Raw genomic sequence first — 16,295 nt, 5'->3', positions numbered from 1 at the left:
GCAGCCACTAAAAATGCCTTTCTCCAAGAATTTACAAATTCTCATGAACTTTCCCAGTAACACAGAGATTATGATGTAGTTATGTAAAACACAATTACAGCGTGCTTCTCCCTATCTTTTGTTTCCTTAATGCAGTTTGCTGTTAAAATTGACCAAGTTGAAGATTTCCTAAAAAATGCTCAAGAGTTCGACAATATTGACTCTTTGAGAGAACTTCTTCTGCAACAAGAACATCATACAAAAGGTACAAACAGTATTCCACTCCTGATGGCATGTGGTTGTGTGCTGACTTCTTGATGGAGTAATTTTGGTTTTTTCTGTGTGTATTAAAAAAAAACAAAAAAAAACCCAAACTTATAAAAAATATGCAGATGTTCTGTTTGGAAAAATATAATGGTGAGATAGATTTTGGCAGACTTGCTGAAAGATGTGAAATGCCTGGTTTCAAGCTAGCCCTTGCAGCTTGCCTTCAACAACTTTCCTGCACATATCTTTGCCCATAAAGTTTCTTTCACATGAATTACTTTTCTTTATTCAAGCTTTTGTGTGAAGTACCTTCTACTATATTGTGACACATTCAAATCAAAAAGAGAAAAAAGTTCTTGGAACTAATCTCATTGTGTGGCTCTTTAGACACCTTTGCAATTCCATATGGTTCTGCATTTTTTATAAGTCTTAAGACTCTGTAATTTTAATCAGATTTTAAAATTAAACTTGGCAGAATATAAATGATACTTTATTATTCACTAGTGGAGCACTAGCTAAACTGTTTTTAGCTACCTTGAATGCCAGTTATTATTTCTGGGAGGCTGAATAGAGAATTAAACTTGGATAACACTAATATGGGTTTTGAGTCCTCCAAATAGATCTTCATGGGAACAAAGTGCTCACTGCCTACCAATTTAAACTTGGAGTATCTGGCAGCAATTTACTGCTGAAAAGATGGTTTATATCTGTAAGGATAAGATGAAATTATTTGCCAAAGTCTGCTTTGATGGAAATAAGACTTCCCTCAGATGGAGGAAAGTGGCTGCAATTTATTGACTCCTTATTCTACCCTAAAATAAGAAAAAGAAAAATTAAAAGCTGATATTGAGTCATCTGATAAAAAAACAGTGCTTTCTACAGGAAGGATAATCTCTACCCACTCCAAAGAAAGGTGTCTGAAAATACAACCCTGGCCAAGTGTTGACTCTACCAGTATGTGATAAGTAGTTTATCAAAAATGCTTATCACTCTGGAATTTTAAAAAAAAAATATTTTAATACAATTGCACTCCAAAATGTAATTTAAAAAGTTAAAACTTATGAAATATTTTTGTTTACCCATTTCTATGTATGTTCAATTTTGGATGGACTGAAATGAAACATTTCTGATTAAATACCACTTTTCTGGAAGGCAAGAAGTAAAATGGACAGGCTTTTTGCAGTGAGCTCATGGACACTAATCTCTTTGGTTAGCCCTTGGTGACTGAAGAACTAGAGGCCTCCCACTCTGCTTCTTCCCTAAGTGCTTTTGTCAAAGGTGGGGATTTAGGGTGCTTTGCCTTGAATTATCACTACAAGTACTCAGCTGGGAAGAGTTCGGAGTTTAAAGTTTCAGGAGGATTGCTTCTTGTTCTTTTATTGGAAGATCCTGGTAAATATTCCTTTCTTTATACTTTCCTTCATGTCTACCTTGACGCTTGTAGTGGTTTGTCTCCCCCTCTTCATCATTCTGTGCCTAAAAATATTTCCTTTTTCATTTGAAAGATTTAGAAATATTGATCATTGTCCATCCAATAGATTTGGAACTATATGACTTTCAGGAGATGGAACAAAGATAGACATGTCACTAATAAATCATTAAAGTGGAGTAGTTCATTTTTAACTAGAATTTTAACCCTGAATGTGTCCAGGTAAAAACTATAGAAGAAGGTAAGAGTTCCTGATACCCCTGGATTCTTTATAACAGCACCCAGGCATGTGAGAACTTTTTTCCCCAATGCCTGTGAGGGATGTAAAGACCTAAACTTAGCTTCACTAGTGAAAAACTGCAGAGTGTAATGACCCACAAGGGAAGCAGGGTAGAAAATTCCACTTTGGCTTACCCACAGGTTGGGAAACCATCAAAAAGAACTGTTTTGAGAAAACAATGACACTTCTCGGTTTTGTTTTGATGTCTCCCAGTATACCATTATATGTGTGCGTATATATGTTTGTGTATACACCATTGTACTTTTGCAGGTTTACCTAAGAGCTCTCCAAATTGAAATATCTTACTATATATATATATATCTTCTAAAGTAAGCATTCATGTTCATGCAATGCATGAAAATATGTTGTGCTCGTGTATGCAAATAGATAGTTTGAAAGATACATGAGTAATATTTGAAATATGATACTAGAATCACAAAGCACTCTGGGTTTTTCCTGATGAAATTCTTTTCTTGCAGAACTTTTGGAGAAGTCATTTGCTCTTTTAAACAAAAGCCATGACCTAACTCAATTCATAGAAGAATTCAAATGTGAGGGGCCAAATGCAAATCCAGAACTGATTCAAGGAGCCCACAGCAGCTGCTTGAAGATTGACAATCTCCTTGAGATGCTGCAGGACAGGAGACGCCAGCTGGACAAATTCCTCAGACATCAGCGCCAAGGACTGGAGCAGGTTCTGCAAATTTGTTTGTGGCACCAACAGGAGACCCAGGTAACACAAAAAATATCAAGGGAAATCACAGTATGCAAACCAACCCAGCAACTGTTTAACAGTACAAATAGAGAAGAAGCTTAAATATATTTATTAAGCCTATATTTCTGGGCTACTTCTGTTTGAGGAAACCCTAACTTTTGAATGTTTGACTGATGTTAGTGGGAGTTAAGGGGATACAGAGCAAAAAGAGTACTGGAGACATTCTCTGCTGCACTTAATCTAAGAGTAGCTTTTTGCTCTTTGTGTTGCTTCTGTTTTGCTAGGCACAGCTGTGTAGTCTAGAAGGATGCAAAATCTATGTGTTGTTTATCCCTTACTACCAGGTCATGAAACACTGAAAATGCAACATCTCCCTTTGATCTCTAGCTGGAATGTGATGATCTGATAGTCATGATTGTAACATATTCCTTATTCAGAATTTTCTATGTGTGAAAGCATATTTATTTTACATACCTTCCTTTATGAAAGTGTCAGCATCATATTTTCCGATCTCTCTTTCATTAATGAAAATCAAAGGCAGATTGGCATATTTTATGCATAATTAGTTATCTTTGGAAGAATAAAGTAATTAATCTAGTCAATAATTATTGTAAATGAAATATAAAATCTGATTCTTGAAAAACAGGAGTGATTTTAGATTTCAACCAGTCAAGGAATGCCATGTCTTTTTCTAAAATCTGTGTTAACCTTGTCTCCTTTCCCATACCTTCAGCAAAATCACTGAAAGTGGAATTTTGTGGGTTTTTTCCTGTAAAGCAAGTTAAGAATTCTAAGATATTCCTTCAGAACTAAGGTAGCATGGTGAAATCTCTCAGAGGTATTAGCTGTAGTGGAAGCCAGCTGATTAAACTCACTGTAATGGAAAGGAATATTGCCAAGTGGTAAAAGGGTGAACACTTTGCTATAACAGGGTTAAAAAATTACTTCTTCCTCTGCCTAACATAACAGATATACTGGCTTGTTTTGCTAAACCGATACATGATAAAAATCCCCCAGACCTAATTTGCAGATAAATTTTTATTTCCCTTCTAGCACAGTTTTTATTGTCCACTCCATTTATTTGGTTTTTGATGAACTCATAGTAAATATTCCGTGAAAATGTGTTTCCAGGAAAGATATTTCAGTCAGTGAGTACACATCTGGAGGATATACTCAAGAAATGAAGGCTTAGTATTAAAATAATTTCCTTACTTCCCTAGGTCTCTTGGACTCATAATCTTAATATTTTTTATGTGTAACTGAAAATATTTCCAATATATTTTAAAAGTATTTTAATTTTTTTTGTAATTGCTTAAATTTATTAAAAATATTGTGATTCTTCATGAGCAGATAAAACAACAAGAAAAAGTCTCTAGTGGGCTACTAATATCTGTAGAGTACAGAAATTCTTCATATGCTGCCTACAATCTAAGTATAGTGGTGATTTTCCAGACTGGAAATATTGGAGGACGTCCTCTTGATACCAATAACTAATTCTGGATACTATCTTAAAGTGTGGAACTTCACTCAGGAATTCTTGCCATGTGTTGTTAACCAAAAATGTGAGAGGTACCTACTATGAATCAAGCAGGTACAAATGCAAGTAATTCTGTGGAATTTAGAAGATTTTATTGTATGCTGCACATATTTGCTGCATATACTTGTTGAAGAGGTTTGTAAGATGTAGTAAATTTGTGCATCTACATAAGATTATTCCATACAATAGTATCCCATTGTCTTTACTGAGTTTTTCAAGCCAGGGATGGAGAGGTTCTATTAGGTCAGAAGTACTCAGATTTGTAGTATTTTACTGTATGCAAGTATTTAAGTTACTGTATGTCAAGGGATAATGTACAATATCGTTATGGTATCAAAAAACGTGCATTTATTCTGTGCAAGGCTATAACTTGATTCTTCTTTTACTGTGTTAATTCACAATCTTGATACTTGATTTTCATACTTGATGAATATATTTTTGTCTGTTTTGTCATATATATCCACTGTGTGCTTGCTTTGGTATTAGTCCTTTCCTTCTGCATTTGTTATGACAGAAATATAATTGTTTAAGTAAAGAATGAACATTAGGAATGAAAAATGAAAGGAATGAAAATGTGAGTTTTTTGTTTTTGTTTTTGTTTTTTTTTTTTTTATACTGCCTTGTACATATTTTTAAAAATGGACTTCTCAAACTTCTCACTGAGTTCTTTTTATTATTTATTTAGGTAACATCTTGGTATAAGAAAAACATTAGAGATTACTTTCAGAAGCAAAACTTAGGCTCATCACTATTGGAAAATGAAGAGTTACTTCAGGAACTTGAAGAAATGGAAGTCAAAGTGAAAGTAAGAAATACCATAATTGGTTGGTGAAACAACTTTAAAAATTAGTAGCAAAACATGATCTTGGGCATTGAACAAGCAGATATAGGAGCAGACATTTTCTATATGTACATGAGATATACGTCTCTATATGTCTAAATTATTTTAGTAATTTTACTGCTTTTTATGCAAGGCCTCCATATTTCTCAGATTTTTTTTTATTTAAAATTTAAAAAGCTACCCATAAGTTATAAGAAGAATAACCCTTGATGTTGTTTAGTTGGTTTTTCAATCTAGTGATCAAATTCCACACTGGTAATTCTCATGTAAAATCCTGTGGTGAAAAATGCATAAAAAATAATTTTATTCGAATTTTAATGTTAAATTTTAAAATTTAACATTAAATTTAAATTAATTAAATTTAATTTTTGTTTGATTTAATTATTTTTGTTAAATAAATTTAATAAAATTCAACATTTAAAATTTTTTAATTTTACTGTTTATAAAGGACAATACTCCAGCCATTTCTACCATAATTAATTGTCAGTGAACTGAGTACATGATTGGAAGAGGTACTTGCCCATTTATTTCTTGTGATTAAAAGTAATTGAAAATGCCACTTTCATAGTTACTATCAGTTTTCCAGAGAATAAATCTGTTATTGCCACTCATAAAAGCAAGATGATATTAAAGAAAATGTTGCTATGAGAAGAAAGAATCTTAGTATGAAATAAATTGCCTATATTTAGAACCTTTTTTAGGTAACTGAATTGTGCCATAATCAGGTAAGTGCTGCTGCTGGGTCAGGACCATTCCCCAATATATCATTTTCATGCAATTGAATTTGGATAACCCAGATGACCAAGGAGATCTTTTTCATCCATAAAGTACTCCACTAGAACGAAATGTCTTTTAAAAGGTTATTGTGGTGTTAGTAAGAGCTTCTGATTGTTCACAGATCTGTTTCCTTGTAAGCTTTGTAGTTAAATGTCACATGTTTGCCTGTTTGCATAATTAACAGGTAACTGCTTCAAGGCTGTCATGTTAACACAATACAATAATATTTCTAATGCTTCTCCAAGCAGCATGTCAAAAATACTTTTTGTTTTTAAAGGGAAGATGAGCATGTAAAGATAAATTCTTCTGAACAGACCTTTGACACAAGAAAAACAGAAAAAGCAGTAAATGAGTACACTGTGGAGTGTTTTCAGAGAGAGACACAACAATAAGTGTTCTAAAGCATTGCTGAATTTTAACCAAATAATAATCAGTATTTCCCACATTTCATTTTCACAGGCTATTCTTGTAATTAGGCTATCTGAATTAGAAATTAGGGTGTAAGTGCAGAAAGGAAAACACGCATTTTCATTTTTTATAATAACATTTTTCATGGTTGAGTATCTAGAAATTAACTTATAATAATAACACTTATTATTACAATTTCACCTAAAAATTCTTCTCCCACACATTATGCAATAGATCATTGATATAATTTTAATTAATTTCTTTTTTAATGAGATAATTTTGAAGTGTTTAGCATTAAATGTTTTTGTTACACATCCATGTGAATTATGATTTTGAGCATCTTATTTTTAAGCCTTCTGCAATTCTTACTATCAGCATGTTCTAACAGAGGGAAATTAAATTCTTGAAGGGAATATTACTGAACATGTAGGTTTTGCTTATGATGTGCAGAAGAGTGGCCATGTTGAAACTGCATGCTGAAAATATAATTGAGAAAGTTGTGAGTTATGGGGCTTGGAGAAAGCTGTGAGTTATAGGCATTGGTTTTTGCAGCACTGAACTGCAGATGTTGAAAACAGAATAAAGGAGGAACCTGCTCCAAAGTAGCATAAATAAATATTTTCAAGTACCATTTCATATGTGTACTGTAGCTCAGAGCAAAATGTTTGTGTGCAGTAGATATGCAGAGCAAGTTCAATGTTCTCACAGGGAATGGAAATTTCCAATGTCTGAAATTTCACACAACGTGTTTACTTACATCTATTGTTGTATTAGGTTAAACAGCAGAAATGGTTTCTTAAATTGTTCAGAGGCCAGCCTAAGAGGGTTTTACAGGCCTAGCATTTAATTTATGGGGCTGGGCTGAGAAGAGAAAGGAGAATGATTAATTGTTATTATTATTTTCTCAATCTGGTGTCTGATGTTGAACTTCACCTTGCTAAGAGATAAAACCCATAAAAACCTTATCACTAGTTTGTAAAATTATCAAGACCAAAAACAAACCAAAGAAATCATAACTGGGGAAAAAAGCCCTCAACCCTCACAGACTTTAAAAGAATCCTCCTGCCTCCCATTCCTGCAAGGACCTTCCCAGCTCCCCCCAGCTGTTGCCACCAAGATCTGGGAGAAGAGGCACATTTAGAGCTCGTGTTTCAATCAAGGAGTGCTGGCACTGATTACCTGCTTGCTGTTACATTTCTGCGTGCCTTGGAGGTGCTTGACATGGTAAAGAAGAACTGCTAGCACCACTTTGTGGCCAAATAATTTTCAACATATCTCAGCAATTTTCTGGGACAAACTTTACAAACTTTGAATTATTTTTTGCTCTTTCTGCTTGTTGATTTTATCAGCTCACTGTTAAATACACTGCTACAGCCATTCACTGAGCTTCCCAAAAGACACAGTATATGGTAATGGTCATAGCAGCTCACAGCCCCTTGTGGTTTTATTAGTGCCCACCACTTCTTTTGAAATTTGATTATAATATAATATGACTATATTAGTAGTTATACTGCAATGTAGTTCTTGAAGGGGAAAGCCTTTCAAATATTCATGAAGACTAAATTATCAATGTGCTGATGTATGCAATGAACAGGCAGGTTCAGGGCTCAGAAAAAATCAGTTGTGGATATTTTTGCATATGAGAGAATAAGCTAATTTATCACACATTCTGGAAGAAATGCTTTTATGTTTAACTTACTTATGTTTTAATTGCTGCTTTATCTAATATGTGGATCATAATCTGAAGTCAAATAAATGTGTTTCAAAGCTTAAGCGTAGAACATTACAGTGAAAAAAACTTTTATACAGCTTCTGAGGTTTTAATTCAAAGTTCAAATGTTTTATTGTATGGACAAGAAAATCAATTTATCCCACAATAATTGTTTAATAACAAGGTAAATTTTTAGGTATTTATTTCCACATTTTTTCTCCCAGATTTGTGCTGAATATTTTAAAATAAAAAAATTGTCAAGATTTTTAATTAAAGCTACAGTATTTTTAATTCATCAGTTTTAACACTCCTGAAAAATACCTGTTTAATCAAAGAACCTAGAAAGGACTCATTTTCCTTGCCAAATGGAATAGTAAAAGCGAGTTTTTAAGACTTACTTAGTGTGAGGAAAACAATAGTGACAAGAGCTAAGGAGGCACATTCAACGTGTCTTTAATGTGTCAGAGCAATTCACAAGCATCTCCCGGTAAATTGAAAAGTCAATGAAGGAGTAGGCTGTGTGTGCCTTTCAAGGAAAATGAGTAGGAAATATGTTAGTGCTGACTGGCAGACTTATGAATTTAACATGTTGGGGTCTGAAGAACAGAAGAACCTAACTAAGATTTTTCCACGGAGTTTTTATGTCCTGTTGATGGAAAGCCCAGTCTTTTTATGTATAGAAACATTTCCTTATAAATAGAAAGCTGAAAATGAAGCTGTCACTAGCTGTTTTATAGAAAATTCAACCGACTGAGGAATGTTTAAACAAGATAGCAAATGAGTCTAACCAAATTTAATACCCTCAGAAAGTGTGAAAAGTTGTAATAATTGTGGAATGTTTTAAAATATAAATTATTATAATAAATTGGGATTTTGAGCTTGTGTGAAAACTTAGAGATGAGCCTTGCCTCAATATAAACAAGGCAAAGTTTAATATCTGATTTTAGATCACCTAAAAGCTGCTGTTGGGCATCTTGTACCAAAGAAATTTATGAATTTTGTAACAATGAAATACTCTTACATGGAATAATTGCACTGTAAGTTGATTCATTTTCTTATTATAAGTCTTGCCTGCTATAATTATAATTTAAACATATAATACACTGGAACAATTCAGAACTTCTGTTTTTCCATATTTGCTTCTAAGCTAAATATGGACAATTTTCTTTCCACTTGTTAAAATGTTACATGTGCGTTTTCATTCTTGCATAAAATATTATTTTTTAATTATGATACAAATAAAAATAATAGCAAAATGAGGATTCACATATTCAGCTGCACTTTTCTTGCCATTTTTGTGGTAAATTATTATTAATCCCAGTTCAAAGTGCCTAACTTCAGGCTTGTTTTCTAATTACCATGAATATCGATATGTTTAAATGTAAGTAAAATTACTTACATTTAAAATTATCATTAAAATCTGACCATGCAATTCATACCAGTCATTCCAGGAAGATGACAATTGGAAGATGACAGTGTTGCAGCGCTGATATAATTGGAAATCAAGTCACTTCAGCTGTGTCTACAGGGACACCTCCTTACTATTGTTTCCCCCCAAGATAAATTTGTCAGGTAAAAAGTAACAAATACAGCACAGCAGACTGTGATTTATTATGCCTAAAATCCTCATTCTTGCTTAATATTGCTTAGGATAGAGAGACAAAAGATTTTATGAGAGGGGAACTGTGCATTAATAATAGAGTGCAAAGTTTCACTTAATTAAAAGTACAGGTTGAAGATTATTGCATCCAGATGTCTGTAATGGTCATTATTTTAATTTGAAAAAGAAGTTTTAAAAATTAGAAAGATTTTGCTACAGCTGTTTATCAGAAATAGATACAGTGAAAAGAAAACTTGCTTTTCTTGTTCTCACAATCCATCTCTCTTGATTTCAGTAGGAAGCTGAGAGTATCCAAGTCGAGACATTTAGGGGATTTTTTGGAGTATTTTCTTGAGAAAATGAGCAATTTCTTTGCAGAATATTCTCAACCAGCAGTATTTTAAGAAGCATAGAAGGAAATACAGTGGGCTGGATTTGGCCTTCAGATGCTTATCTTGGGAAGAGATGAACTTTGAATTTTAAAAATATCTGAGAAAGCTTTTCCTCCACATTCCCTTGTGGAAGGAAAGAAGAGTTAAAATGAGTGAGACAAATTTGCATTTTTTTTAGGCACACAGTGCAGGTATATTGAAGCACAACCAGAAACACAAAAATAAAACAAAGATAGGTTTGTTGAAATATATGAAATTAATCTTCTTACTAAAGCCCTTAAAATCTGATTGAAACATTTTAAGGTTATTGAATTTTTTTTATGGTAACACTTTTTTAGAATTGGTAATACTATAAAGTTAACTTTAACTAAAAGTTAAAGGCAAAAGTAGATTTAATATTAAAAAAGTGATAAAAAGCAATAATTTAGTTCTACAGCTTTTTACTGTTGCTTCGTCTTTCCATGGCAGAAAGGTGGGAGTATTCACCACAGTAGAGAAATAACATTCCAAAAGCTGATTTATATTTGGGTCACTACAGTAGAAGCACAAGTCAGTTCAGTGTAAATAATTGAAAAAAGAAAGAGGAGTTAAATAGGCAATCAGTTATAATTAACTTAATGTGCTTCCAAATGTTGCAATGTAGACCAAAAACCTATATACAAACTTGTACTGATTCAGCAGAATCCATTTTAAAGCACTTTATTCTTAAAGTACCTGGCTCAATTGTCAGAAATGTTTCCGACTCTATGGCTTGGAATTCTTAAGTGTAATCTTCCTTTTTTTCCTTCTGTCACTGCCACTAGAAAGGTTCATGATCAGATAAGATAGAGATATTTTTTGAGTGAACTTAAGATTTTTTTGTAGGAAATCAGGGAAACTGCAATGGAGAATGCCAAGGATGATGGCACAACCTGCTGTAAGGGAGGGTCATTTGATTGAAGGGATTACCAGATATCTCTTAGCAGAAATTCTGTCACTGCAAGCAGCTATTGTCTAGGCAATATTTTAATTTGTTCTTGATTAAACAGGTGGGCTGAAGGGCTGTTTGCCATAAGAGTGTGGTCTTACCAGGAGATTTCTTGTCTTTCTTCTCCCAACAATTTTTCCCAGCAGACACCTTAGTAACTGTCAAACTGTGTCAAAAATGTAGAATGCCACTGCTGGAAACTCCTATCACTAAAACCATTATTTGCTGGGAAGCCCCTCCTAGTAAAAATACTGTTTTAAGTAATGATAGCTTTCACGCCTATAAAAATACACATTTTCCAATGCTTATATTATTACCATGTCAGTATATTATTTTTCTATGTGTAGTTGACTATAGTGGAATTTTCCCCACTAGGAATGGAATTACACTGTGGAACAATTGGAAGGTGAAGCATTTAGGATCTTGCTTTCAGAGGACTGTACAGAAAAAGAACACCTAAAACTTGCAAATCAGAAAATCTGTCTGTTGCAAGAAGAAGTGTGCTTCCACATGGAAGAAAGGAAAGCCCTGCTGCAAGAGGCCAATGACTTCTTTCATGCTGCTGGCAAGGTAAGTAAGAAGCCAAGTGTGTTATAATAACTTGACAATGAAACTATTAGTGTGCTCTTGAAGGCTGGTGGATGTGGGATTATGCAAACAGTAGGCTAAGCAAATTGAAGTGAAAAAATTCAAATCCAATTACCTTTTTCATATGACTTTTTGCCTCAAACTTATATCCAAAATGGCATATCCATTCAAAAATATATTCTCTTTTTTATTTCCTTTAAGTATATTCAGTGCTTGGTTTGGAAATAAGGTATTAGGGAATTTTTTTTTTTGCCAAGAATTGGGCTTTAAGGTTGTTTTCTGGGAGCACCAGAAACAATCCCTATACTTGCAGTGGTCTCCACAGGACCCAATTATAATCAGTATTATTAATAATGAAATCTTTTTTTCCAAAAATCCTTCTGTTAGAAGACTATTTAGAAAAGTTTATATTTTAGACTGTCCAAAGACCAAATGGTCTTGTATTTTTTTCAGGTATGTTTTTTTAAAAATCATTTATAGAGGTCTAAAAACCAGATAATTTCCAATTATGGTTTCAACAGAAATATAGATATGTTTTAACATATGTTTCTCTTTTTTTCCTTCAGGTACTTGATGGTCTTGAAAGTATTGAGAATTACCATAAAATCTCTATTTCTGAAGGCTTACATTTACCTGTATTGACACTGAAGTACAAGGAATTGCAGGAAGCAATTAAAGGTTGTACAGCAACTACCATGCAGAAGGGGCAAACTTTAGTTAATAAAGCAGATTCTCACAGGTATTAACATAAGTGTCTTATGGAAGTAAATTTATGAAAAAAAATATTTTGAAAATGTTAATTTTACAAAAATTCTTATGATTAATATAAATTTAAGTAGGAAATAACTTGATGTGTGGGGAGAGGGGGTTACTATCAAAATTTCAGTTCTTAATTGTATGAGGTAACTTCTTTACAATCTAAAGTGGAATGCCTCAAGTATTCATGTTCTGAATTTCTTCCCTGATATTATGGTTTAAGTTATAATGCAAGCCACTGTTTTGTAAATTGGTGGGGATTTTTCTCCCATTAAAATAACATCCTTAAGGAGAGGTTGACTTAGAATGTATATGGCATTCTTTTTATCAGCTACTGTAAAAACACTAAAATATTTTGGAATCCAAAGAAAACATTTTTTCAAATAGAACTGGTATGCCATATATTTTCCCTTTTAAGCTCTTCCATTTGTCATTTTAGTTTTTAGATAGTATAGCTAGAGTGAAAAGGGAAATGAGTTATTTGTCAGTGAATCAGGCTATGTGTCTCGTGAGAATTAATATATCTGTCTTGTGTATCAACCTTAGGCACTGGTGACAAATTATTTGTTTGGAAATTTCATTCCTGTGTTTTGCTAATTATCAATTTAATTTGAATTAATTTTAATATTTTTCTTGCTTATTATTCTTTTAAGGGTGACAGTTTAAAAATTATAAGTTACTCATCATACAAATCAACAGAATGAGTATTGTTTTTTTTAAATCATAATCATCCTCGATGTTAAGCAAAAAAAGAGAAATAAATGAGAGTTCTACTTTTCTATTTTAGCTCTTGGGTGGCAGGAATTCAGAAAATGATGGAATATATTCAAAAAAAAGTAGATCAATTAAACAGCCAGTGTCCAGATTATGAAGAATTTACTTTGAAGAAACAACAATGGACTGCTTCGCTTGAAGATCATCTGAGTAAGGTACATCATAGATTCATAGAATGGTTTAGGTTGAGAAGGACCTTAAAGAACATCTCATTCCAACCCCTCTGCTATGGGCAAGGACACTTCCACTCAACCTTGTGGCTCAAAGCCCCATCCAGCCCGGCCTTGGATGCTCCTGGGGACAGGGCAGCCACAGCTTCTCTGGGCAGCCTGTGCCAGTGTCTTACCACCCTCCTAGTGAAGAATTTCTCCTGTGTATCTAATCTAGACCTACCTGGTTTCAGTTTGAAGCCATTGTCCCTTGTTCTGTCACTCTAAGTCACCCCTGAGCTTTCTTATAGGCCCCTTTAGTTACTGCAAGGGTCTCCTACAAAGTCTCCTGCCCTCCAGGCTGAACAACTGCAGCTCTCTCAGCCTGTCACCATAGACGTGCTCCAGCATTCTGATCATCTTGTGATGGCTATTGTCATCACTGTAGCACATCTTCTTAGTGCATTCATGAACAGTGCATTGTATTTCCATAATTTAGCTATAGTGAATATTGAAGTTGAATCAAATAATATTAAGTTTTTTAGAGAGAGCACAGTTATAGTTAGAATGCTGAATGCTCTTATCAACACAAAGAAACCAAAAGCTGTTCTGAAAAACTGAGCCATTTCCACAAGCACATTTTACTAGTGATGTTCAATTAAGCATGAATTTGCTTGGATAATGAACTATTATAATTTGTTCTTTCAGAAAAGTGAGCAATCAGTCCTGTGACCCATAAGCAGGTTTCTTATACTGCTTCTGTCTTCTGTTTTATGTGGCTGAAGATAAAAATTAAAGTGTGGCAAGAATTGAGGTTTAATAAGCACAGTGACTGAATCACAGCAAATTTTCAATAAATGTGAAGCAGACTAGATTCTATTCACTATAAAAAATTCCTTTTGTTAATTAAGGTATTGATGCATCAAGGACATAACCTTCTTTAAATGGTTGAATGTCATATAGTACTACAGACCTTCTAAATGACTTATTAAAAATGGAATAGACAAATAGCTCCTAAATAAGTTTCCATGTGTAAATTCAAATTTTAAAAAGTATAGTCTTTTAGCATAGATGAGAAAAGTAAGTAAAATTTAATGGCTGAATAATTAAGTCTGCAATCTGATATTTTGTATTTGCATGATGTTTATAATGAACCATTATCAATCAAATGTGAATTTAATTTGCTACAAATTGGCCATTTTCCATACCATTTATGTTTATAGAAATGATGTCACTATTGTGTTGTGAATTTTAACTTAAAAGTTAAATTATGAAGGCAACTTTTACTTAAAATATAAACCTTAATTTGAACATAAGGTTTCAATGTGCCATTTGTTCCAATGAACTTGTTCCCAGCCTTGCATTAGAGAACATTGTGCCATAACACGACTGTCATTGCAGTAAAGAGTGCTTACTGCTATACTGTTACTGAGCAATACACTTTTAATCCCAGCTCTCTAAAGCAAAGTATCCAAAGGATACAAATTCAATTGCCCCTCAGCCTCATATAATAAAGTTTGAACCTCAACTGGCAGCCAGTTCTTAAGAAAAATATTAGATGTAAATTCACATGTCTAATAATAACTATGTGTTTTGTGTCTGGTGTCATCTGCCTGTGCTCTTCATAATCTGTTTTGTTATTATAGTGCATACATAATATCTTAGTGACAGTGGAAGGGAATTCTGTACATGTATCTGCACAAAAATAGGTCTCTTGCTCTGTCAGAGAAGCTTTAAATGTGCTTTTTGATTCTGGAACAGAATCAAAATATTTCTGCCAGGGCTATAATAGCAAGATTATAGTGCAGTTGTGCCACATTGAAATCACAAGCCTCAGATATTTAGGGTAAAGGAAAGAACTGTCAATAGAATGAGAGCAAACAAGAACCAGTTTTGATCATGGCTGTTGAAGAAATAGTAGAGCTGTCTTCTTTTATGTAATTCCCATATTTCTCTGAGTATACATGATATAAAAGCACAAGTTTTACCTTTTCTTCATTTCTTCTCTCCATCCCACCATTTGGAGTGTGTGAGCAGCTGTGTGGTACAGCTGTCATTTGGGTTTAAACCACGACATTATGCCCAGAAACATAATCTATACACCAACAGAGAAGTGTTGCCTTATTTTTTTCTATAAAAAGTGGTATTTTATACTGGTTTATGATGTCTACTTATATAAATTAACCATGTGAATAATACTTTCAAATAAAGGTGTCGCAATCAATTAAAAAACTTGCCCCGATGCTCGCAGTTGGGATGGAGATTGGTTCGTATTTGTGTGAGTCAGAAAGAGTTTTGAACAAGCACCTTGAACTGGCTAAACAAACAAAGGTAAAAAACCTTTAAATAATGTTGAGTGCTTTTAGAAACAAATGTTTCCTATATGCAATTCTAAATAGGGTCAGAGTCTGAGAGTTTCTTGTAAAGAAAATAGATCTGTAGTTTGTTTTAAAACTGTAATTAATGAACAAAACCACAGATAACTTTACAGTCATTAAATCACTGTTTTTCTCCACTGTCTCTATCTCACTGTGTTATTTGTTACTGCCTCAGGATCCTTGTACCAATTCTTGATAGGAAGACTCTTCAAATGTGGATTGCTACTCCTCCATGAGGCACCAGGTTTAATAATTGTCTAGACAGCCAGAGTCAGAGAAAAACCTTCTTGTGGTTTATTGTGCCAAATATAAGGGATGAATTGGCAAAAAAAGAAGTAGTTCCCATTTAGAGTAAAAAAGAAGTAGTTCCCTATCATTTTTAGGAAAGAAATAGATATTTCTGTGATTTAGTCTCCATTGTGAGCTCTTCTTCAAACAAGTAATAAAATTATACATAAAAAAGCAATCCTAATGAAAATTAATAATGTGATATCAATAGTCACAAGTCTTTTCCAGTCATTATACAATTTTTTTTCTATGCTTGTACCTTCAAAGGAAACTTCATGTGAACTGAGAGCAGCTGAGGGAATCATCAAAAATATGGAAGAGTTGGAACCTGAGCAGGTGGCGGCTTTTTCTAGCAGAGCTGCCTTTCTGAATAGAGAGCTGAAAAAAATGGAAAAAAATATTAGTTCAAAGCTAGAAATTCTGGAAACTTATGTGGCCTTTTTACAATCAGCTGTAGAG

At 33.5% G+C, this 16,295-nt stretch overlaps 1 protein-coding gene and 1 long non-coding RNA gene across 12 annotated transcripts in view; one reads left to right on the top strand and one right to left on the bottom strand.

Annotated features, from left to right (window-relative positions):
* Positions 1-16,295, top strand: part of CCDC141 (coiled-coil domain containing 141) — a 67,651-nt gene that overhangs the window by 15,432 nt on the left and 35,924 nt on the right. For all 6 annotated transcript variants that reach the window (XR_014956585.1, XM_085584526.1, XM_085584525.1 and 3 more), the window contains exons 5-12: positions 136-244; positions 2,435-2,688; positions 4,893-5,012; positions 11,279-11,473; positions 12,058-12,230; positions 13,035-13,176; positions 15,382-15,501; positions 16,104-16,295. Coding sequence is in view for 5 of the 6 variants with exons in the window: in XM_085584526.1 (XP_085440652.1) it covers positions 136-244; positions 2,435-2,688; positions 4,893-5,012; positions 11,279-11,473; positions 12,058-12,230; positions 13,035-13,176; positions 15,382-15,501; positions 16,104-16,295 (1,305 nt within the window). In the remaining variant the exon portion in view is untranslated. The remainder of the gene's footprint in view (positions 1-135; positions 245-2,434; positions 2,689-4,892; positions 5,013-11,278; positions 11,474-12,057; positions 12,231-13,034; positions 13,177-15,381; positions 15,502-16,103) is intronic.
* LOC146766912 (uncharacterized) overlaps positions 1-16,295 on the bottom strand; it is an 84,327-nt gene that overhangs the window by 48,795 nt on the left and 19,237 nt on the right. For all 6 annotated transcript variants that reach the window (XR_014956592.1, XR_014956594.1, XR_014956589.1 and 3 more), the window contains one exon: positions 1-16,214. This exon is cut by the window's left edge. This is a non-coding gene — a long non-coding RNA (uncharacterized LOC146766912). The remainder of the gene's footprint in view (positions 16,215-16,295) is intronic.

Source organism: Lonchura striata, chromosome 7, assembly GCF_050655825.1.
Source record: "Lonchura striata isolate lonStrDom1 chromosome 7, ASM5065582v1, whole genome shotgun sequence".
Lineage (NCBI taxonomy): Eukaryota > Metazoa > Chordata > Aves > Passeriformes > Estrildidae > Lonchura > Lonchura striata.
Note: the sequence above shows the minus strand (reverse complement) of the source record. Positions and strands in the feature narration are given on the sequence as shown.